Source organism: Triturus cristatus, chromosome 7 (genome assembly GCF_964204655.1).
Source record: "Triturus cristatus chromosome 7, aTriCri1.1, whole genome shotgun sequence".
NCBI lineage: Eukaryota > Metazoa > Chordata > Amphibia > Caudata > Salamandridae > Triturus > Triturus cristatus.
In genome coordinates, this window is record NC_140590.1 from 666112625 (window position 1) to 666135867 (window position 23243).

At 50.7% G+C, this 23243-nt stretch overlaps 1 protein-coding gene across 2 annotated transcripts in view; it reads right to left on the reverse strand.

Moving 5' to 3' along the window:
- Positions 1-23243, reverse strand: part of LOC146810319 (ATP-binding cassette sub-family A member 9-like) — a 1478308-nt gene that overhangs the window by 880972 nt on the left and 574093 nt on the right. For both annotated transcript variants that reach the window (XM_085617315.1, XM_085617314.1), the window contains one exon: positions 3351-3552. In XM_085617315.1, the coding sequence (XP_085473441.1) occupies positions 3351-3552 (202 nt within the window). The remainder of the gene's footprint in view (positions 1-3350; positions 3553-23243) is intronic.

Here is a 23243-nt window from a genome sequence, read left to right on the forward strand (position 1 = left end):
CTGAGAGGCGATAAAGGCTTTCCGTGCTGCCTTTATGTTTTTATGGCAGTGGGGGAGTGTTACTTTGAACCTGTCCTTGTCCCTCACATCATGGGTGCTGCGCCACCGCCTTTCCAGTTTTTTGCACTGCCGTTTTTCGGTCCTGAGCTCAAGGGAAAACCAGGCTGTCTGGGGGTGCTTGGTGGAGTTGGGGAGTAGTTTCAACTGTGGGAGCTTGATAATGGCGCAGGAAACCGCAGAGTTATACTTAGCAAGTCCCTCCTCTATAATATCTGGTGCTATGTTCCAAGGCTGCTTAAATTTGTCCTCTGGGTGGAGGGATATAAATTAACCACCAAAATATGTTTTACTCTCTTCTGGCGTTTGCGAAATTCTGGACAGGGATTAAAAAACGGAGCCCAGAGATTTGGGATATGAAAAATGATCCTACCAATCACCTGCTCACTTTAAAAAATCATTGGCAAAACCAAAAGCTTTTTAACTTGCAAGCAGACCTATTGGTTTTGAAAGTGTCGCAGGGTGGGGTACACATAGGCGGGCAGGGTTGCACATACAATAGCTGCACATACAGTGGCTGCAGGAGTAGGGCAGGGCAGCACACAGAGTGTGAGGAGGGTGAGGGCACACAGGTGCAGCACAGAACTCTGTGTACATAGAGGGGAGCAGGAACAGAACACAAAGCTGCAGGGCTTATAGCTATGCTGAAGTGGTAAAGCTCAGACGTACACACAGGCAGTGAAGACAATGCAGGAGCACTCAAGAGAGTGAAAAGGGGCAGAAGGGGGAATGGAGGTGCTTCCAGGGCGACAGAGACACACATAGAGACAAAGGGGTGGGCACAAGGAGAGTATGGAGGGGAGGTTGGGGCACACAGAGAAGTTACATGGGGGCAAAGGCATTGCCAGAGGCACACCGAGGAATGATGGGCACAGAGAGTAGCTGGAGGGGTCAAATAGAGGGGCTGCTGGTGCGAAGTAGGATCCAAAGAGGGGTGGGGCACAAACAGGATCTCTATGGCAAATAACAAGGCACCCATAGGAGCAGCACTGGGTTTAAGGCCACATATATGGGCAGAAGAGGGTTAGAGGCACAATGGTGGTGAAGAGTTTTCTAAGGGACCACATATGGGTTGTGAGGTGATGGGGAATGGACAGTGGCTGCAGGTGCAGGGTAGCACACAAAGTGACTGTACAGGCAAGATGAGCCAGCACACAGAGTGAGTGCTTCACACAGAGGCAGCTGAACTGACAGTGTTAGGTTGGCACAAACAGAGGCTGGCGGGGGCAGGAGACACAAGGTAGATGCTGCATTGGAGAGGAAGGACTATAGAGGTGTGGGAAGTGCACAAATCATCAGATGGCAAACACCACACCCCGCATCGTACACCAACACACCCATTACCATAATTCAACACATTCACCATCATAAGCCCACACAACCAACATCATGCGTCAACATACCCACCACCATAAATCTACATAACCAATATCAATTACTAAGACACCCAACAACATACACAAACACAACACCTATATCTCCCACACCCAACATCATTCATCAAAATATCCACTGTGATATGTCAACACAATCAAAGCATTATGCAAATACACCTAGCTTCATGTCCACACACCTATCATCATACTGCAACATACTCACTACCAAACTATTTCACAACTACAATCGTACACTTAACACACCCACATTCATACAATCCACATAATGTCAGAACACTCAGGGCATCATTACAATGGCGGTCCTGCCATGCCAATCAGGATGCGACCGCCACCATGGTGGTCACATCCCGCATCTTTTACATTGTGGCGAGCGGTGCTGTAAGCAGGACCCGACACAATTTAAAAAATGCATGATGTGCATTTGCATGCACAACGTGACAGGCACCGCACAGTGCCTGCCACCTGTGCATGTAAATGAAGGGGGGTACGATGGGTACCCCCCAAGTGCACCCCCCCAACACTCCAGAAGCCCGCAACGGGCCCCCAATACAAAACACGGCATGCCAACGCCGCCATGGAAAAGCATATCTCCGCCTGCATCATAATATGGATGGCATGTCTTGCAGACACGGCACCATATAAAGCCCCTTTTCCGCCCGGTCGACGAGTCGACCGGCGGAAAAGCGGCAGACAGTTTTTCCGTCTGCCGCGGACCACTCAGCCATACTGATATGGTGGGAGGTTATTCAGGCATGGATGGCGGACAGATCGCCGCTGCCGGGCCAGCGGTGGCTACTGTCGGCCCGGCGGGGGCGATCCGTCCGCCATCCTAATGGGCCCCTCAGTATCAAACGGCAAAATACTAACCATTTACGACAACACACCCATCTTTTGTCAGCAACTATCCATCATTATATTTCAACACACTAAACATAATGTGCTAACACAGTCCAACCCAACAACCATCACACATCTACAAATACCACCATACCTCGACACAACCAGAATGATACCCCGAACAATCATACAGCCAAACATAAAGGAAAAGGAATTGCGAATTAAGGCTAGTGTTGCTGGGCATAACTGGTCAATGTCCGGGATTTTCAGTTAAAAAAACAGTGGGTTTTTTCTTATTACAGTCAGTTGCAGTAACTGTAAAGGTATTTTTAAGTATCAATTTTCAGCCAAAATGTGTCCTTTTTGGTTTGCTTAAAACATTGATGCAATTTGACAAATCTACAAAAAACTCCACAATGAAATTGCATGTGAGGCTAAGTTTTAGCTTTGTCAACTTTCATGCATATCCGTCAGGGGTAGAGTTAAAAACAGTGGAGAAATATTAGCATTTTCAGGTCTCAGCTACAGCGAAAATGTTTCAAAGTAATTCCACCTGAATTCATATGAAGCTGAGGAATGCCGTTGCTTAGCTTGGTGTAAATCAGCAAATGTGAGTCACAAAAAGGCAACTGTGTTCAAAGAGTTAATCAGCCATGGGCCTCTCTATATCCTGAGCCTTAGTCTGCCGGCCACATGTGAGCCTGGGATTGCCAACAGTCAGCATAACACACATTTTGAAAAATGTGTAAATGCTATTGAATATCCAAATAAGCATTTCCACCAGGCTCGAGAGCAGAAGCATGTGTGGAAGAATATGAAGAATATGAAGAATATGAGTGGAAACCTATGAGATGTATAGATTCCAAGCACACTCTAAGGAATCTTTGTGAATTCTCATGAAAGTGGAACTCTAAGCAGATTGTATGCGCAAATCCATTATGCATAGATTTTCAACTTTTCAGCTACACAATTGTGAATTGAGCCCCATGTTTTCAATCAGATGTGGTGGGAGTCATGGTTTAGGGCTTATATTGATGCAACATCGATGGGAATACTTACATGGATCGAATTGTTTTACTTTCATGTTTTAACTTCAGGAAGCGAATCCTTGCGATAGCCAAGACTTGTTGCCTCCAAAGAGCTGTGCCAATGACTGTAGCATTACCAGTTTCAGAAAGTGAGAGCAGAGTCTGCTCCATTTCATCGTGAGCACTGTCATCTCTTCTATCATCCACCTGGTCGTGACTAAAGACTCCATAGTCTGCAACAAGATAATTTATGATTTTACAAACACATCAAATAGTTCCTTCATAGAGCAAAGTACTTGTTCTGTTGTACTAGGTTAAACCAGACAATAAAGCGTGTTGCACGACGTCCCTTCAGAATTCATTTTATGGCAATATAACATGCAACAGAATCTTAAACAGAATACATACTTTCTTCAAAGCATTGAATACAGGCTGTCCATGTTTATGGGAGAAGGTCCCATACAAATGCTGTAGGGTCTATGTTATGTGGAAGGGCTCTTAGTGGAGCACTATCATTTAGGCCCCATCCTCTATATGTCATGTATATACATTTTATATGGTTATATACACGATTTATATTCAACATGTGGTTTAACTTCATTAACATGCCTGGTACATTTAAACTAATTAATAGTATTTAACCATCACAATCACTAAAAGTTTACAAATAAGTGTATTAGGTTCATTAATAAATTGATGTAATTATGTTCATTGTACATACACATCTAAAAATGTCTGTTTGCTTTCACTGATTTATGATATTGCAATATGCATTCATTTTGATTCTAAAGTCAATTTAGATCGACAATAGTCCTTTACCAAAATTGTTTGCTTTAACACTGTCAGCATGTTGCTTTCTCTCCTCTCCAGGTGCAATATCATGTTTGTTGTTTATTGTTATGTATTAGACTGCTGAAACTGAGGCCTGGGAGAAGAAAGTTGGCAACAAACGTGGAGGGATGATAGTGAGAGAAAACCTCCTGTTCACAGTGTACCAGGGGATGCAACATCCAAGGCCAACAGATGTGAACCTGTCAGTGTGGAGATCGAAAATTAGGGAGTATGTTGACTCCTCTCAAATGCAGTGATGGGATTGCCTCTCAGTGGTGGGAATAAGATATGGATGTTCTAGAAGTTTTTAGTTGTATTGTTAATTGATTCATAGTTAGTTAGGCAGACTTCATCCTGAGTTTGAGAGGTAACAGATCTCTCTCTCTATGCTGGGCTTCTCCGCGTGTGAAGCTTCATGCTGAGCACTCTTCTCATTTTTTGAAACTTCTACTGAATTCCAACCTTACGCTGACACCTTCTGTGCTATTAAAGTTTCTTTACCAAACACCTGATTGCATCAATCTGTTTCCTTTGCATTGAGGCTGTTACTATTTTGCATGTCAATTGACTATGACTTAATATTACTGCCACACTTTGGTCTCCAGACTGTATTGTTATACCTTTTAAATTTGTTTCTACTGTACATATATATGTGTGTTAGATTAATGTTCTAAACTAAACCTTTATGGTTGAAATAATCAATTCTTGGTCTTCATTTTGGAGTCACATCAGCTTCACAGAAACAAAATGAAATTCTGATATTAGCTCCCTTACAATGCTTCAAGCCAACTAACAAACATCCATGCAACCAATGGGGAAACATATTTGATGATATCACTAAGGGATTAACGTTCATATATCCACGCTCCATCATTAGCAGTGAGGCAGAGGCTTTATCCATGAGATATAGGACTTAGTAATAAAACAGTGGACGTGTTCATGTCATGGGGGAAAATTATATTGTCATTTGAAGCTGCCTGCTGCTTTTACCCAAAGGCTGTGCCTAAGAAAAAGAGACTGTGGAACAAAAGTAGGTCAATGGGAAAAACACACAGTCAGAGAGCAGTAGGATGGTGTTTGTGTTGCTGAGAATTAATGTGCCAAGAAAATGTTAAACATCTAGAGCAAGGGTCTCTAACCTTTCATGCAACAAGAGCTACTAATGTTCAATTAATATTATCCTGAGCTACTAATATTATCAGTGTTGTAATAGTAGTTAGACAAGATTACATTAGTAGTCACTCTGTGCAAGATTATCAGCCGTGCTCACCTCACTGCATCAGGCAGGGTTGCCAGCAGTGATGTCAAAAAGACTTTGTCAACTTGGAATGCCTTTATGTAGCTAAAAAATAACAGTCATAGCTCCAGGGCTTCTGGCACCAAGGTAATAATATTAAGAACAACTCTACCCAATGCCTCATGATTTATCACTCAAATATCAGCTTTAAAAATAATTTGAAAATGCAACAATTTTTCTACAAACTTCATCTTATGAGTCCTGAAAATACACACATTTTTGTCTACAATACACGATTGTCAACTTTGGAATAAATATATTAATTCAGCCAAGAAAAAGTTTCTAATTTAGTAGAACAGGCTGCTGTCAAGGCTAGCAATTACTATTCAAATCACACAGGAGCAGACCGACGCTGGCTTCCAATGCCCCTCTGCTAGGTTTCTTAATCCATCGCAGGTAAGTACTAAGGGGGGAAAGGGGATTGGGACAGAGAAGACACAGCTCCAAACACTCTACTTGTTCTGCTTAATCTTCTTTTATTCTTCTTCAGTGTTCTTACTGTGCTAAAAACATTTACGTAATTACTTTAGATTTCTAATTTTACTTAACAACTTACTTCGCATTTGTATCTAAATTACTTGTCTTACCAGGAGATGTTTAGGAACCTACTTCTCTTCTTACTTCTCACTTTAGCTTGTTCTTTTATTCGTGAGGAGATGTGCAGTTCAGATCTCTTCTTTCTTTTTTTTACAGTGCTGGCCTGCGTCTATCCTGGTTCAGCTGTTTACACAAGAAAAGTTTCAGGAAAGTCTTACCTTGTATTAACCTTATTCTGTGATGATCTAACCCTTGTCTCCTATTAGGTACTCACAGCTTAATAAACCGAATTTGATATATCTGTGGATTTCTGGGATAAGATGTCTCAACCTTTCTTCTTATGCCTTGTATTATGTAGAGATGTTCTAACTTTCTGAGAACGAGCAGTATTTAATTTGTTTATTTCGTTTCTCTACTTGTACTCTGCATGGTTAATCTTATGTGCTCAGATAATGTGGCGTGTAGAAAGAACACACACCACGTAAATCAGAGTTAGACCTAAAGACTTGTTGGTGCTAAGGAATTCATCTTGTCTGTACTGATGAAAAGCGGCGTGTTGAAAGGTCACGCCAGCGTTTGACAAGTTCGGAAATAGCAGTCTGTATACGCCGAGTTTGTTAACGAAATTTAACTCTGAAGACGCATGAGGAGAGAAGAGGAATTAGTCAGCCGACTATTATTCTCGCCTCGGTATCTTCATTAGTTTATAAGTATTTACTTTTCTAAGCCTTTCAGAGATAGGTTTTAATGTTTTGAAAGAGGCTTAAACGTTGTTCACTAACCTTGATTCTGTAAGAGTTCAACCGTCGAAACTAACCCCGGTTCACTCGCAACTACCCTGACTAACTTCCACGACGCCTTGAAGTTCGTTGCTCTTCCTTGAAATTCTTCGGTGAAGTGCACTGTGGAATATTGGAGCGCGCTTCTCCAGACTATGATTAATCCACAGCGCTGTGCTGTTGCAGTGTTAGAATGTTGGCGGCTATGAATTCCTGCGGTGCCAACTTGCTCTCCAACTCCAGGGATCAAATGTCTTTTGGTAGGTTTGTAAGCTGGAAATTGTGGCCAAGGTTAGGTTAGAAGGAGGAAACCTCCTGTGAGCCCAGACAGTTGCACACAGAAAGCTACTCACAGCTAGCTGGAGAGCTATGAGTAGCTCATCAGCTACTTATTGGAGAGTCCGATCTAGCATATATATATTCTACATGAACCAGTGGTGGCTGCCTCTGAACAGGGGTGGTGGGGCAGGGAGGAGGGATGAAAAGATGAAAAAAATTATAATAAATTCACCTGCTTTGCTGCCGCCTCTGCCTTAATCCTCTCCTCCATTTTCTTGTCTTCTTCCCGGCTGCTGCCTGCAGGCTGCAGAGGAAGCACCCAGGCTTCAGGACTCTGCCAGCCAATCCTGACACGGCAGGATCAGTGGCGTGATGTTTGGCCGCTCAGGCAGTGCCTGGGGAGACTGGGTATGTTCCACAACACAGCCCAAGAACATGCCAACTACGCATAAATGTTTGGCTGGCCCTCGTGGGTCATTCAAAGCATCATGTAGGGAGGGAGTGCAAACCACTCATGCTCCCTCTTCAGCAAGCCAGCCCCGACTCACCCCGCCTGGAGTCGCCAAGGAAAATAAAATGATAATAACTTCTTGTTATTATCATATTATTTTTATTTTCCACTGCTTAACGAGCAGTGAGGCGATGCTTCTTCACCTTAGCCAAGGAGCCGCCACTGCATGAACCACCCCATATACCTGAAGTAGTTTCTAACTGGGCTAAATAAAGACTTCTCAAGCAATTGCATGGTTATGACTGTTGTCCATAACCATTTTGCTAACACACTTTGTAAGCCCCCACGGTGAAACTCTCTGCTTTATTATTTTGTACTAAATGTAAGGCTTTAGGTGGCAGAAAATATCTTTATGCATATTTACCAAAATCTTTCTGATTCCATCTCTTTTTATAAATGAGTATCTCTTACATGTCTATCAGTGTCCACATATATGCTGGCAAATGTACATGGGTCTATTACCATCCTATCCGCCCATCAGTTTGGAAGGACTTTTGTTATTCTTAGAGATAAGTGGCTGAATTTTATGGGGCCGATTCACAGCACTAATCTGAGACAAAATCCTAAATGTACTACTTTTGTTATTCACAGAAGGCATTTAGTAGTTGCAAAGTTAGGATTTTGTCTTAAGACATACTTAAGACAGACTTAAGACAAACTTAAGACAAACTTAGGACAGACTTAGGACAGACTTAAGACAAAATCCTAACTCTACTACTACTAAATGCCTTCTGTGAATACCAAAAGTAGTAAGTTTAGGATTTTGTCTCAGATTACTTTCGTGAATCGGGACCTATATTTTTAATACACACATGAGCATTTACAATGATGTCAAAATTTGCATATGATTGAGTGATGGCATAAGACATCAATTATGTTAATAATATTCAGGCTACTCATTAGTAGAGAAAATGTACATGAGTAGAGTACACATGCAATAAAGGCATTTATTCTATTGGTACAAAAGAACTGTCAAGCCCATCTAGACCCTGTTTACAAGATGAGCACAGTAATATCCTCAGTAGAAATTCTACTCTACACAAACATTAGTGGCCTTTTAGACCTTACATCCTCGGTGTGGTATTCTCCCAAACCTTTTGCCTTTCCCTCTCATGTTTTGCTTAGTTGGTTCTGTTAGCTTTAGGATTTTGTGCACCGCACCACAGCTAGCCAATTCTGAAGTGCTTGTTCAATCTCCTTTAAACATGGGGTACAGCTAAAGTACCCAGGGCCTGTAAATTAAATGCTTCTAGAGGGCCTGCAGCACTCATTCTGCCAACCACTAAGGAAGCCTTTAAAACATGTATCGGACTGCCACTGTATCCTGTAGTGCAGTTATAAGCTGCCGTTTTGAGCTGGCAAAATAAACCTTTTGCAAGGCCAGAACCTTCCTTTGTAATACTTACAGGTAATTCCTTAGGTAGGCCCTAATGCTGATAGGGCAGGGTGCATTTTATTTAAAAAGTAGGACATTTGTACTTACGGAATACATGTCCTGGCAGTGAAAAACTCCTGAAGTAATGTTTCACTACTGTGAGGCCTATCACTCCCATTGACTAACACTGGGTAACGTTATCACATTTACCAAGTGGTAACTTTGGATTGGGAGCAGCAAGATAAAGGTAAAGCCGGATTTTGTTACAATTCGGACACAAAGGAGGCTTAGGTGTGAACAGGATGGGACATCCTGGTAGGATAACTGGACACAGCCCGGCTTACACTTCAAAGGGCTTAGCCTTCTGCACACACAAAGGAATCTGACACCAGGCCTTTTGGTGCTCCCAGACAGTTTACAGCCTTGACTGGGGAAGAAGTATGCAGAACCAGATGTGGGAGTACGACAGGGTCCCCCCCCCACACACACACAAAGGTTGGCACAGGGTATACATTTTTAACCTCCAGAGCAACGTATATGAACACTCCTGGACCTGTGGAAGTTACAGAAGAAGGACTGCCTTGCTGCCAGAGGATTGCCCTTTTGCTTGAAGGACTGCCTTGCTGTCTGCGAAGGAAGACAGCAGACAGCAGGGACACAGAAGTTGGTGTAACAATGGCACTTTACAAGATTATTTATTAATATTATTATTATTATTATTATTATTATTATTATTATTATTATTATTATCATCAAGACTGGACCTGCTTGCCTACATCCCAGGCTAACCAGAGTGACATTCAAGGGTCAGTTGGTTGCACGACTGTGGGAACTATAGGGACACAACAAGCTTCAGAGGCTTCTCTGCAACTGCCAAGCTGACCTGCTATAATTGCACCTACCTGAACCCTGCTGGCCTATGTTGGAATGAGTCCCTAATCGCCAAGAAGTGCCTTTCAAGTCTTGGACCCTCTAAGGATACACCTCCTAAAGAAAAGGTGAGCATCCTGAAGTATTTGCGGCAAACGGCAACACAAAACCTGCACTTATTTTATTTATTTGCAGAGTTTTGTATAGCGCTGGCTAGACCCAGAGGTATCAGAGCGCTTTACATGAGGATCAGCGAGTTACAGGTTACAAAATTACATCAGTTACAGGTGTCAAGAATAAACATAGAGGAAATACAGTGATTACACAATAACAAGAGATATTAACACATAAGCTGGAAAGGCGAGGTAGCCACAGCATCACAAAGGGAGGAGGCGGGGAAGGGAAGGAAACCTAACGGGGAGGCTAGGAAAAACTGTCCAATGTCCGGCTTTGTAGTTGACGGCCAAGGGGGTGGACCAGAGCCAAACTCCTCTATTGCTACCTAAACAGCTCCACCAGGCATCGGCTATGTTGCTCAGTCTCCGCAGTGAGTACAACATTCATGGTCTCTGCCCGGGGGCATCGTCATAGTTCCATCTGCAGCACCAGTCCCGGTGTTACTGGGAAACCTTGAGCGTGGTTGAAACATCAAGGCAGTGCTTGCTTCGTGGCACTTGTCCAGCTTGTTCCTCAGACCGTGCTGCAGCACATTCCATGTCTCCCTCAGTAGTTCCTCTACTCCAGTGCGGACCATCAATGAGGAGGAGAGATGTTTGGCAGGCTTCTGCACTATCGGGTCTGAAGTGCGTGGCTGCGGAGTGTTCCCCAACATGCTGCTTCATTGGCTGGTGGCCCCCAGGCTAATTCAGGCATTCCCTTGTGCAACGGGGTAGCCAACCATCTGGTGTCCATCCGGGTGCCCCTGCATGTTCACTTCTCCCCACATGACATTGCAGGGAGGGGGGATGGCTCACCTCTTAGTAATTTGTCTCCTCCACATGGGAAGCAGTGCATGTGCTTTAACAGGGAGGTAACAGCCCCGGAAGATCAGCTGTTGCAATGTCACCTTAACGGTTCCCCGTGGCCGTTGAATCCTCCGATCTGTGGTTGCTCATGAGAGGGGAGCCAGTGTGGTTGTGTCGTTCCGAAACTCAGAGCGGGGCAGCTATGCAGGGCCATCACCAACAGACTGACTTTTACTGGGTCCCTGTTGTGTTGCCGGTGGCCGCGATCCACCCGGAGGAATCGAATCCGGAAAGTGGAAGTAGGTTTCGCTCTGAGCTGCCACCGCTGCCCCTCACACAAGTGCAGCTGGGTCCAGAGGTCTGCCGTGCTCACCGGGTCCAAGAGCGCCCACCTTCACTCCGGTGCCCACCCGGGCCAGACCCAATCCCCTGTCACTCGGGTGGAAACTGACTGGGGGACGTAGGTCGTTTTACTCACCCCAGCCGATTGATGTTAGTACCGGGGGGGAGGGTCCCTCGCCACACGGCCGTCAGGGCGTCTGCTCATGTACAATCTCCTCATTTCTCCTTTCCTCTGGGGCCCCATCTCAGTTCCCTAACGGCCGCCCAGGCACCATCTTGACTCCCAGCTTGCCGGTCATGATCAAACTACGAACCACGGCCGCAGTTTCAGTCAGTTCAGTTCAGTGTCTCTTTTGGCTTCTTGATTTAATTATTAATGCGTTGACCTGATGCATGTCTACACACCCCACAATGGTTGCAATCGCCAGGGCGCACAAACAATGTAGATGTGCATAAGCGCGTGGTGTGGGACACGAGTGACTGCTCTGCGTCATAAAGGGATACGCGATGCACCTATTTAGGCGTGCACAATAGCTACACCCACCAGGGCACGCAAACAACATAGATAAGCATTAGCGCGTGGGTCGGGACACAGGTGACAGATCTGCATCACAGAGGGATGCGTGTTGCTCCCATTCAGGCACACATCCCACCCCCGCATCAGTCTCTAAACTGATGTTGCAATGGCCGTTGGGCCGGATATTGTTTGGACGAGCCCCACTTGGGCGTTCGCCCTATATGTTAACAAAGTTCGATTTACTGCCTTATGTTTTTTTTTTTTTACGATTGACTCGAACCCCCTCCACACGACACAGATCCATGGCTCAATGGTGCACCCGTCCCTACCTAGCCCAACACACTAATCAGACATGACACAGGTACAAGTGGTCACGTGGAACATACGCAACATGCACACACCTGCACAACGCTATTCTCTCTTTTCATACTTGCAATGCCGTAAGGCTGGAATAGTAATGCTCCAGGAAACGCACATGTCTAAACTTGAGTTGGAGTGCTTGCGTAAAAGATGGAGAGGCCAAGTAATCGGCACCACATACTCAGCACATGAGCGAGGCACACTGATATGGGTCCGAGCGGGAATCCCATTCGTTAGTGAGGACTGCATCAATGATGCAGATGGAAAGTACACGTTCGTGAAAGTGCGCTTGAATGGTCAAGAGATACTTCTGGGCTCCCTTTATACCCCTAATTCAGATCAGGCCTCCTACCTGGCCAGTGGATCTGCGGTAGCCGCCCAATGGAGCGGGATTCCATGGCTTCTGGGGGGGGTGGATTTCAACTTGGTTTTAAATGTGGACCTAGACAGATCATTCCCGCCCCTGAACAGAATCCTCTCGGCATCCAACTCGCTGGCCCTCTCTGGTTGGCTGACTCACTAGGCTCTACATGATGTGTGGTAGCTTTTAAAACCCACTGCCAGCATATATTTTCATTACTCAGCAGTACACGGACCTCACGTGCGCCTCGATCGGTTGGTGGCCTCGCCGGTGCTGCTCCCGCTGATTCAGACTGCGGAGTATCTAGGGTGGACCCACTCCGATGATAATCCCTTGCTATTGCAGTTGGGTTGGGAGCCTAACCATTCCCCGGTCCCCAGGTGGGGCCTGCAGCCACAGGCTCTAGAAGACCCTGCTTTCTGGGCATCACTGGAGACATCGATTCTGCAATACTTTGAGTTGAACACGGGTACAGCCAGTGACGCGCACGTCGAGTGGGAGGCGTTTAAGGTGGCGATCGGGGCCACTGTATAGGGGCAACATGGAACATACGTAAACAATTGTCTGATTCCCTTACATGGATCGAAAGCCAGCTGATACACTATGAAAACACAGGTGAAGGAGTGGGTCGCAACTCGCAGCGCCTAGAAGCACTCCGTTCTGAACACGCAGACTACACGGAGCAACTCTGCTGCCACAATTACCACCAAGCACACAACCCGTACCCACACAGCCGCGGATAGGGCGAGGAGGCAATTAGCCTGGTTGATCCGACAAGAACATGCACATACCCCAATCGGGCTGCTCCGCTTTCCCACCGGTCAGTTGCTAACTACACAACAAGATATACATGAGGCCCTGACACAGCATTATGCCTGCAATGTCATTGCACTGAAGGGGAGCTTGTGCGATTTCTTGACCCCTTACAGCTACCCACAGTAACTGAGGAGCATCGCAAAATGCTCAATGAGCAGATATCGCAAGAGGAGATTGGTGCGGCCATCAAATACCTAGCAACGGGAAGAGCCCCAGGGCCAGACGGGTTGCCATCCAAATACCATAAAGCAAACCGGGTCTCACTGGTGCAGCGCCTCGATACAGTATACACTGCGGCCCTAGACGCGCAGTGCCTCCCTCCATCAATGCGCGAGGCGCATCTGGTTTCCTTAGTAAAGCCAGGCAGAGATCCAGAGGAGATGGGTTCCTATCGGCCCCTGCCTCTACTCAATGCAGACTATAATGTCCTCGCAAGGGTACTAGCTGACAGGCTAGCGCAGGCAGTCCCAGGATTGGTCCACACAGACCAAAATGGTTTTGTGCCAGCGCACAGCACTTCCCTCTATCAACGCCGCTTCTTTCGAGTAGCCACCTATGAAGTAGAGGAGTGGCCGAGAGCAGGCTGCCTGGTGTTGAACCTGGAGAAGGCCTTCGACTCACTCGAATGGCCTTACTGGTTTGCGGTGCTAGCAAGATTCGACCTAGGCCCGGAGTTCATTCACCTAGTGCGCCTTCTTTACACTGACCCCACTGTGAGAGTCAAGGTAGGCCCCTACATCTCGGACTCCCTCCCCGTACAACGAGGCATGTGCCAGGGGTGCCCCCTGTACCCACTCCTGTTTGCGCTCACAATGGAGCCATTGGTGGAAGCGTTGCGCACCCAACTGGCAGATGGGGTGCCCCTAGGGGATGCTACCCATCAGGTGTCACTCTACGGGGGGCGTGGCTTGGCTGCCGACGGGCATGGACGCGTGAGCAGAGAGCTCCGCATCCAGCCCAGCCAAAAATCCTGTTTAACCTGCAGCCCCGGTGTTCCAGACGCCTGGAGGGCAGCCTTGAGTGCTCCGGTCCCTGACCACGGCGCGGCGGAGTGGAGCGCGGCGCTGAGGGCTGGCGCCGCGCTGAGAGTAGCGGCGGCCGCGAGCAGCCGCCGGCCATCTTGGGCGGCCTGAGAGCAGCGGAACAGCCGGGGCCCACAGTTTCGTGGGACCCGCCCGGAAGTGCAGCGCGACCGGCCGAGGACACCGGAAGTGGCGGCCCCAGCGAGGCGGAGGCCAGACCGGGTCGGAACCTACCCAAGGGGAGAGCCCAGCTGCTGCTAGCCCTTGCACAGCTGGAATCGGACGCGGCGGCTACCTGGAGGAGGAGGTGTGCTCCGAGGTGCTGAGTGCGGCCTGACGGAGGTGGGGTGCCCCGAGGAGCTGAGTGCGGCCTGAGGTGGGGCGGCGACCCTGGTGACGGCGGAGCTGCGGAACCCCCGGAGGCGCTGACAGCTGGCCAGGAGTGGGAGGGCCGGCGCCACGCAGGCCATTGTGGAGGTGGCCGGCCGGGTCTTGGACTGCCGACCGGGCCGAACGGATGGGCGGACTTTGCCTCCGGGGCGCAGTGAGGAGATAAGACTGCGGCCGACGGGGGTGCCTGAGGCTGTTGCACCGCGTTGCAGGGACGACAGGCTTGGAGGAGTGGAGCGGGTCCCCCTCGCTGGGGCCCCTCAGGGAGCACGACATTGGCGGTTCGGGGCAGGAGGGTGTGGTGCCTCGTAGTCGGAGAAGAGACCTGCCGTGACCACTGGGCTGAGGCCTTGCTCTAGTTGGTGATAGCCTCGCGGCCCCCTGGTGAACTCCCTGACCTGGGAACATGGGCAAACCACAGTCCAAGCCGGGAGCGAATCCGGTGGACTCCGTGGGCGACTCGGCTGGTGGCCGGGATGGCGGGACTCACGTAGACCCTGCGGTGGGGCTCCAGCAGCGTCAGATGGAACAAATCCTGCAGGCCATAGCAGATACCCGGACGGACATTGCACAGGTGTCCTCTGATCTGGGACTGCTGCGCACGGACCACAGGAAGCTGGTGGATAGGGTCAAGCAAACGGAGGACGCGTTGGATTTGGCAGCTCCGGCGCAGAAGGCATTGGAGGCCCAGTCGGCGGACCTTCTCAGGAGGGTGGCGGTCCTAGAGAAGAGGGCAGAGGATGCGGAGGGACGCAATCGCCGCAACAACATCCGTGTGGTGGGCCTGCCTGAAAAGATTGAAGGAGGGGACATGCTGGCTTATCTGGAGACCTGGCTGAAGGAGGTGGTGGCGCCGGGAGGACTGACACAGTTTTACACCCTGGAGAGGGCGCACAGGGTCCCGGCCCGGCCCCCGGATCCGGGCCGACCTCCCAGGCCGGTGGTGGCTCGGCTGCTGCACTACAGGGACCGTGATATCATTCTCCAGAAGGCGAGATCCATGGGCCCCTATCAAGTGGAGAATGTCCCGGTATCAATCTATCCGGATTATCCCATGGAGGTCCAGCGCAGGCGCTCCTCCTTTCAGGCGGTGAAAAAGACGCTACGGGACGAGGGCCTGCAGCACTCCTTACTGTTCCCGGCTCGCCTCAGAGTGGTACTGGACGGAAAGACATCCTTCTTTACGGACCCCGCGGCGGCCTGGAGCTGGTTCGAATCGGCCCGAACGGGAGCAGCGGCGCATGTAGACGAGGAGGGACCGTCAGGGACCCGAGCGAGGGCCCGCCGCAGCAGGCGCAACAGGACACGGACAACAGGGGTCCGATCACCAGGAACATCTCAGACGGCGCTGGAGCGGCGGGCTGCGTTGCAGGCGGTCTCTGTGATATCAGGGGCCACGGCCTCCCAGCCCAGTGAAGACTCGGGCTCCAAGAGGGGCTCGGAGGCCTCCCTGTCGGATGGCCCCGGAGAGGATGCGGAGCTGCTACCGGACGTGACCCCAGGGACGGCAGATGAACTGCTAGACGCTTGAAGGAACTGGGACTTCCCCGGGTGCAGTAAGAGGCGCAGAGCGGGAGCTGTATGTATGTGGGGTGGAGGGCCCAGACCTGGCTTTGCGGGGTTGGGAGTGTGATCGGTAACTGCTGATGCCTTGCGGACCGGGGATCGTTGCTGGGGGCCCTGGAGTGGGGAGCTGGAGAGCGGGAGATTTGAGGAGGCGAGGAACACCGGGGGGGGATTTGCAGAGACTGGGCGCGGATGCACAGCAGAGGACAGTCGACCGGCCCGTCTGGTGCAGAGCCACCACCTCACCCTCACGGACATTGTGAGACGCTGGTGGCTACCAGAGTGTTAGATATTGTTTGGGGTGGTATTTGGATGGGTAACTGCAGTTTAGCACCTGTTCTGGGGAGGGGAGGGCGTGTGGGGAGTTGGGGAGTTGTGGGGTTTCAGGGGAATGTCAGTGTGCCTCGGAGGGTTGGAGAAGAGTGGTTGGTACGGCGATGGGATCGGGACCCCACCTGAACTGCGAGTCCTGACCTGGAATGTGAGGGGGCTCACCTCTATGGGGAGGAGATATAAAGTCCATGCCTACCTGGTGCGGAGAGGGATCCAGGTAGCCTTCCTCCAAGAAACCCATTTAGATCGCGAGGAGGGGAAGGCGTTGCAGCGGCGCTGGCGAGGCCAATTATTCTATACTACCTTCTCAAAGTTTGCCCGAGGGGCCCTGATATGGGTTAGGGCAGGAGTCCCTTTCCAGCCGCTGGCGACACTGGTGGACCCGGTTTGTAGCAGTGCAGGGTCGACTAGATGGGAGGGACATGGCCTTATGTAGTGTGTATGCCCCTAATGTAGACCAGGCCGCCTTCTTCTCCAGACTGTCGGGGCAGCTCGCGGCCTATTTGACGGGGACGGTGGTGTTGGGGGGGGATTTTAATTCAGTGGCTGATGTTGAGCTGGATAGGTCCCACCCGCCCCTGGCACAATCGGTGGTCCGTAGGGTGGCTAATAGTAGGCGCGCTTGGCAGGACACATGGGGGTTGGTAGACACGTGGCGGACACATCACCCGAGGGATAGGGATTACTCCTTCTACTCGGTCCCCCACGAGTTGTATGTCCGCTTGGACAGTATATTGTGTTCCCCGGATGCCCAGACTCTGATGCGACACAGTGAGTACTTGGCTAAAACCATCTCGGACCATAACCCTTGCATGGGGGTGCTGCAGTGGTCTAGACAGCGGCAGGCGATACCCACATGGCGCTTAAACCCCTTGTTGCTGGAGGACCCAGTTTTCCGGGCTGAGGTTAGCGGCTGCATAGAGCAGTACATTAGGACTAACGCGGATACGGCGTCGACCCGGGCAACGGAATGGGATGCGTTCAAGGCAGTGGTCCGGGGAGTTTGTATATCATCCACCGCTGGCGTGCGGAAGACCTTGCTGAAGGAGGTAGCGGGGGCGGAGGCCCAACTGCGGACGGCTGAGCGCGCGCATCAGGCGGGGGAAGGCGAGCTGCCTGCGGTCGTGGAGGCACGTGAGGGCGTGGCGGTGTGTGTAGAGAAGCTTCGCTGCTTTGATCATAAGGACTACCTTACCCGGGCGCATGCGGAACGGGATAAGGTGGGGTCTCTTCTGGCATGGTTGGCGTCCCCGACGGCCCGCGGTACCCCTATACTATCTCTGGTCGAGGCAGGGGGGGTCCCGGTCTATTCTCAGGCGGAGATCAATAGGCAGTTTGCCAGTTATTACGCAAGGCTGTATGACAGCACAATGCAGGGGGAACCTGAAGGCTTGGCTGAGTTTCTGGTGGCGGCTTGCCTACCCCGGCTGGACCCGGAGAGCGAGAAGGACCTCGGGGGTGCTATAACCCTAGGCGAGATTCGTGCAGCGATTAAGCATATGGCCAGGCGAAAGACCCCGGGAGTGGACGGATTGCCCATTGAGTTCTATGCGGCTTGCCCAGATTTGCTAGCGCCACAGCTGCAAGTCCTTTACGGAGTGGCTTGGCGACTTGGGCGCTTACCGGCCTCCGCTCGAGAGGCTATTGTGGTGCCCCTGTTGAAGCCGGGAGGGGAGGCTGGTGCACGCACAGCGTACCGCCCGCTCTCCATGTTGACGGTGGACTACAAAATCCTGAGCAAAATTTTGGCGTCGCGCCTGTTGACTCATATGACTGCCTTGATCCATCCGGATCAGGCGGGCTTTATCCCTCGACGTAACACGGCCACGTCGGTGCGACGTTTGTTGCGGGTGATGGAGCTGGACCGGGACATATATCCGGAAGCCTGCACACTGTCGGTCGATATCGAAAAGGCCTTCGATAGTGTAGAGTGGCCCTATTTATACCGAGTGCTGCGGGCTTTTGGCCTGGGGGACGGCTTTGTGCGCTGGACCACCTTGCTCTATAACGAGGCCACGGCCCGGGTGAAGACGGGGGTCACTATTTCGGCCTCCTACCCGGTGCGGAGGGGAACGAGGCAGGGTTGCTCGCTCTCCCCCTTGTTGTTCGCCCTGGCTATTGAACCGTTGGCGGCGCATGCCCGACTGGGGCGTTCCTATGCAGGCGTTCACTTGAGGGGGGATGCCCACTATATCTCTCTGTATGCTGACGATCTGCTGATGTTTCTGGCGGATGCCGAGGGAGCACTGAGTGGGGCGACGGCCTTGTTGGAGGCCTTTGGACGCCTATCTGGGCTCAAGGTCAACTGGGGAAAGACATGCTTGTTCCCGCTGGGACCGGGCGGCCGGGCCCCCCAGTCACTGGGACTGGTACGATGGGAGGGGGGCTGCCTGCGATATTTGGGGGTTAATATCTACCACACCCAGCCGGACTTGCTAGAGGGGAATATTGGCAGAGCCATTCGTGGATTGCGGGGTAGCATGAGTTTCTGGAGTACGCTCCCGCTTTCGTGCGCCGGGAGGGTGGCGCTGTTGAAGATGGTGGCGTTGCCACGACTCCTCTATTTCTTTCGCACCCTACCTATATGGGTGCCTGCGTCATACTTCCAACGGCTCAGGGCGATGTCCACGGGCTTCATTTGGGGCTCAGGGAGAAGGCGGGTGGCGTTGACCACCCTGAGGCGGCCGAGGGTGGAAGGGGGCCTGGCAGTCCCGGACTTCGAGTGGTACTATCTGGCGGCCCAACTCCAGTGGCTTACGCAGGCGGTTGCCAGGGAATACCGGGGCCCGGAGGGCCCACAGGGCAGGTTGATTCCGCGGCATGTGCTAGCCTTCATAGTCTTGCAGCAGAGGCTGGACCTTGCCCTGCTCACGTTGGAAGAGCGTACACTCCGGCTGTGTTGGAACCGGTGCCAGAGGAGGGCGGCGATAACTCGCCCCTACGCCCCGGAGATTCCTTTGGGAATGTGTACGGCATTCCCGAATGGAGGCGATTGGTCTGGGCTGGCTGTTTGGGAGGAGTTGGGCGTGCAGATGGTGGGCGACTTATTCCGGGAGGGGCTGCTGCTGCCTTTCCAGGAGTTGCAGGACTCCTATGGACTCCCACGTGGGGACTTTTTACTTCACGCGGCCCTGGTAGCGAGCCTTCAGCGGCACTGGAATGCGGGGCTCTCGGAGCCACCGGTCGCTGTGGGTTGCCAATATGTAGTGATGGCGGCGGGGACGTCCAAGGCCATTACTTGCCTCTACCGCAGACTGTCGTCAGAAGGCCTACCGCCCCTTGCCGCCTTGAGGGGCAAGTGGGAATTGGACCTTGAGAAACCGATCCCCGAGACTACCTGGACCACGCTGGTGCGGCGGGCCTGGAAGGGAACGCGCAATGCCCGGTTCCAGTTGGTTCAATTTTTCACGTTGCACAGGGCATATTTGACGCCGGTTAAAATATTGCAATTTTTTGGGGGTGCACACTCGCAATGCCCGCGGTGCGGAAGAGGGGGCGCTGATTTTCGTCACATGTTTTGGTCCTGCCTTCAGCTGGGTGATTATTGGGCAGAGGTCATGGACTGCCTAAATCAGGTGACGGACCGTGTTATTGACCCGGACCTGGGGGCCTGTTTACTGCTTTGGTTCCCGCACACCCGCCGGACGAAGGTCACTAGCAAGTTTTACGACTTAGGATTGATAATGGCCAAGAGGGAACTGACTATGCACTGGAAGTCCAGGACGGGGCCTAGCTTCTTGCGATGGAGGGCGGCCTTTGCGCGTTGGGCGGGGGCTGAGGGTGCGCTCCAGCTGCAATTAGCTCTTCGGCGGGATGACGAAAAGGCGTTGGCGACGGCCCGGGCGTGGGAGGCGCTGGTGGTGGAACTTCAGGGGCTGATGGCTAACAACGGGACAGAGGGGGACACATCTGGCGGGCAGGAGGAGGTGGTGAATGGGGAGTAGAAGGGGAGTAGTAGTGAGCGCTGGAAATGAGGGTGTGGCTAAGCGCGAGGGAAAACCATGGCTCTCTAGTGGAGGGCGGGCACCCATGTCTGATTTATGGCAGGGAGGGGGCTCATCAGCAGTGAGGCGAAAGACAGGAGGCACACTGACATGGGGTGGAGATGGAGGGGGGAGGGAATGTATGGGCTGGCAGCTCATTCTCCCGGATATTGGCTGGTAACTCTGTATGGGTAAAACATTCTTTGACCGTGGAGGAAGCGTGGTTTGTACTGAGCTGTTGCTATGAAAACAATAAAAAGTGTTTCAACAGGTGTCACTCTACGCAGACGACCTCCTCATTTACCTACGGGACATTGATTGCGTTCCAGCACAGCTAAATCAGCTGCTTGAGGACTTTGCTGCACTTTCCGGGCTGAAAGTAAACAAAGGTAAATCTTGGCTCTGCAACCCGGGACTCACCATGGGTGGCACCCTGGTGCGCTGGACGCCCGATACATTTTGTCATCTGGGACTACAAATTTACCACCAAGCGCAAGATTTACACGATGGGAACCTCGGTAAAGCGGTGACATCCATCAAATCACAGATGCACTTTTGGAGCACATTGCTGTTAGCCATGACAGGCAGGATAGCACTCGCCAGAATCATGGTCCTCCCGCGGCTCCCATACTATTTTACGAACTTACCGATGTATGTCCCTGCCTACTTCTTCACTGCCTTTGAGATACACCTCAGAGATTTTATCGGGGTAATGCTAGACAGAGGATGACACTGAAAAAGCTGTACCTACCCACAGACCAGGGCGGACTGGCAGTTCCCTGTCTCAAACATTACTATCTAGCCTCTCAGTTGCAGTGGATAGCACGGTGTCTCTCTAATCGCAACTGCGCAGATATAGCAAATACACAGCCGCTTTACCCCCTGGAACACATAGTTCGGGTGCGCCCATGACCGCCAGAGCCCCTACTACTTGTGGTAGCCTACAGGTGTTTCCTCAGAAGCTTGTTTCTGACATGCAGCGTTACCCCCTACGTACCGGCGCTACCACTAGAAGGCACCCCAGCAGACGCTCGGAACTGACAGCACCCATACTTTGGGAATGGCATGAAAACGGCATCCACACACTGGGGGACCTATACCATGACGGGACACTCACATCCTATGTAACCCTGGTGGAAGAGGAAGGGCTACCGCCCAGGTAGTTCTGTACTCACTGCGCACTGGTGGCCTCACTCACGGCAAAATGGGGAGATATCATGGCAGGACTGCGAACGCACCTCACCATACAATATCTACACACTATGTGACGTGGCAGGAATTTGATGCGCTGGTTTGCGGCCTCACTCCGAACACAAGCAGCACTCAGCCTCGCCACACTCTGTCACAATTGGGACGAGGACCTGGGTAGGCAACTCACAGATAAGGAATGGGCTGAAGTGCTTAAGAGCCCCACACGCATCCCCAGGAACATGGGCTTCCATCAGATACAGCTTTACATTATCCACAGAGCGTACCTCATGCCTGCGAAAATAAATCAATACTTTAACTGCGGAGATGCAGCATGCCGGCGGTGCGGAGTGGTAGGGGCCGATCTACTACACATGTTTTGGGACTGCACCAGGGTGGGGGAATACTGGAGGGATGTAGCCAGTTTGCTACATGAGAGTAGTGACAGGGTGCTGCCCTTCACTTGACCCACATATTTACTACAAAATTCTGCAGAACCCCTAGTACGAAGGTCACGTCTAGATTTATAGATCTGGGGCTGATAGTGGCCAAGCGATTTATTAGTAAAAGATGGAAAGCGCCAAATCCTTCACACATACAAGCTTGGCACTATTCTATGCTTGCGTGGGCCAAAGCGGAGAGCCTCGCTATTAAGCGCGAGGAGACGCTGGGCCTACATAAGGGATACAATCTACCTCGCACTACAACACAGTCTGGGCATGCTGACCGCGGACCTCTCTGACACGCCAGCCTCTGGCAGTGCTTAGCATCGTGAGTGACAGCAGCGTATGCGCCGCATCGATCTCCTACCGGTGGGCACACACTACCTGTGAAACTCAGTCGACACACACTATAGGCTTGGGGTAACAGTCGTTCGATGTTGAGCATGTGACCTATGAACCATGTAGTGTACGGATACACGAAGTGGGGGGGCCACAGGCTAAATGTTAACTGTTTACTGTTTACACTGTGCACTCCTCCTTTTTATTTCTTTTACCCCTTTTCTTTTTCTCATGCACAGTTCCTAGTTTCTATCGTTAATGATGAATCCGTTATTGATACTCATTCGCAGCTGAGCACCAGTGCTCCTACTGGTTTGATGGGACAATACCTGCACGCATGTGCGGCAACAGACATTCGCCAGCCTTTGTGACCTGGAAGACACCCAATATGTGGACAATGAAGTGATCATTCTGCCTTCTTATTCTCCTTCTCTTCCTGTCTCTCACTCATCACCTGCCCTCCAGTACGAGCCGCTTTGTGCATAACTCCAAATGTGAGCTGCAACAATGCTATATGATATTACTGTACCTTGTATGTTGACTGTAGCGCCTAACGCGGCTCGCTATTTCAGTACTAATGTCAAAGTTCAATAAAACAGATTTTAAAAAAAATCAAAGAAAGAGATCTGGTGAAAAGTTATAAGTGAAAAAGAGGTGCAATGAAAGGTGCTAGACGAAACAGACCCACGTGCATCACCACTAAAAAGCCATTTGTCTCCTATATTATAGAAATATTTCACTGATATTGGAGTCTATATAAGTCTGAGGTCGACAGCTTTTCAACCTCTATAACTGTGAGGTCATGATCAGGACGGGAGCC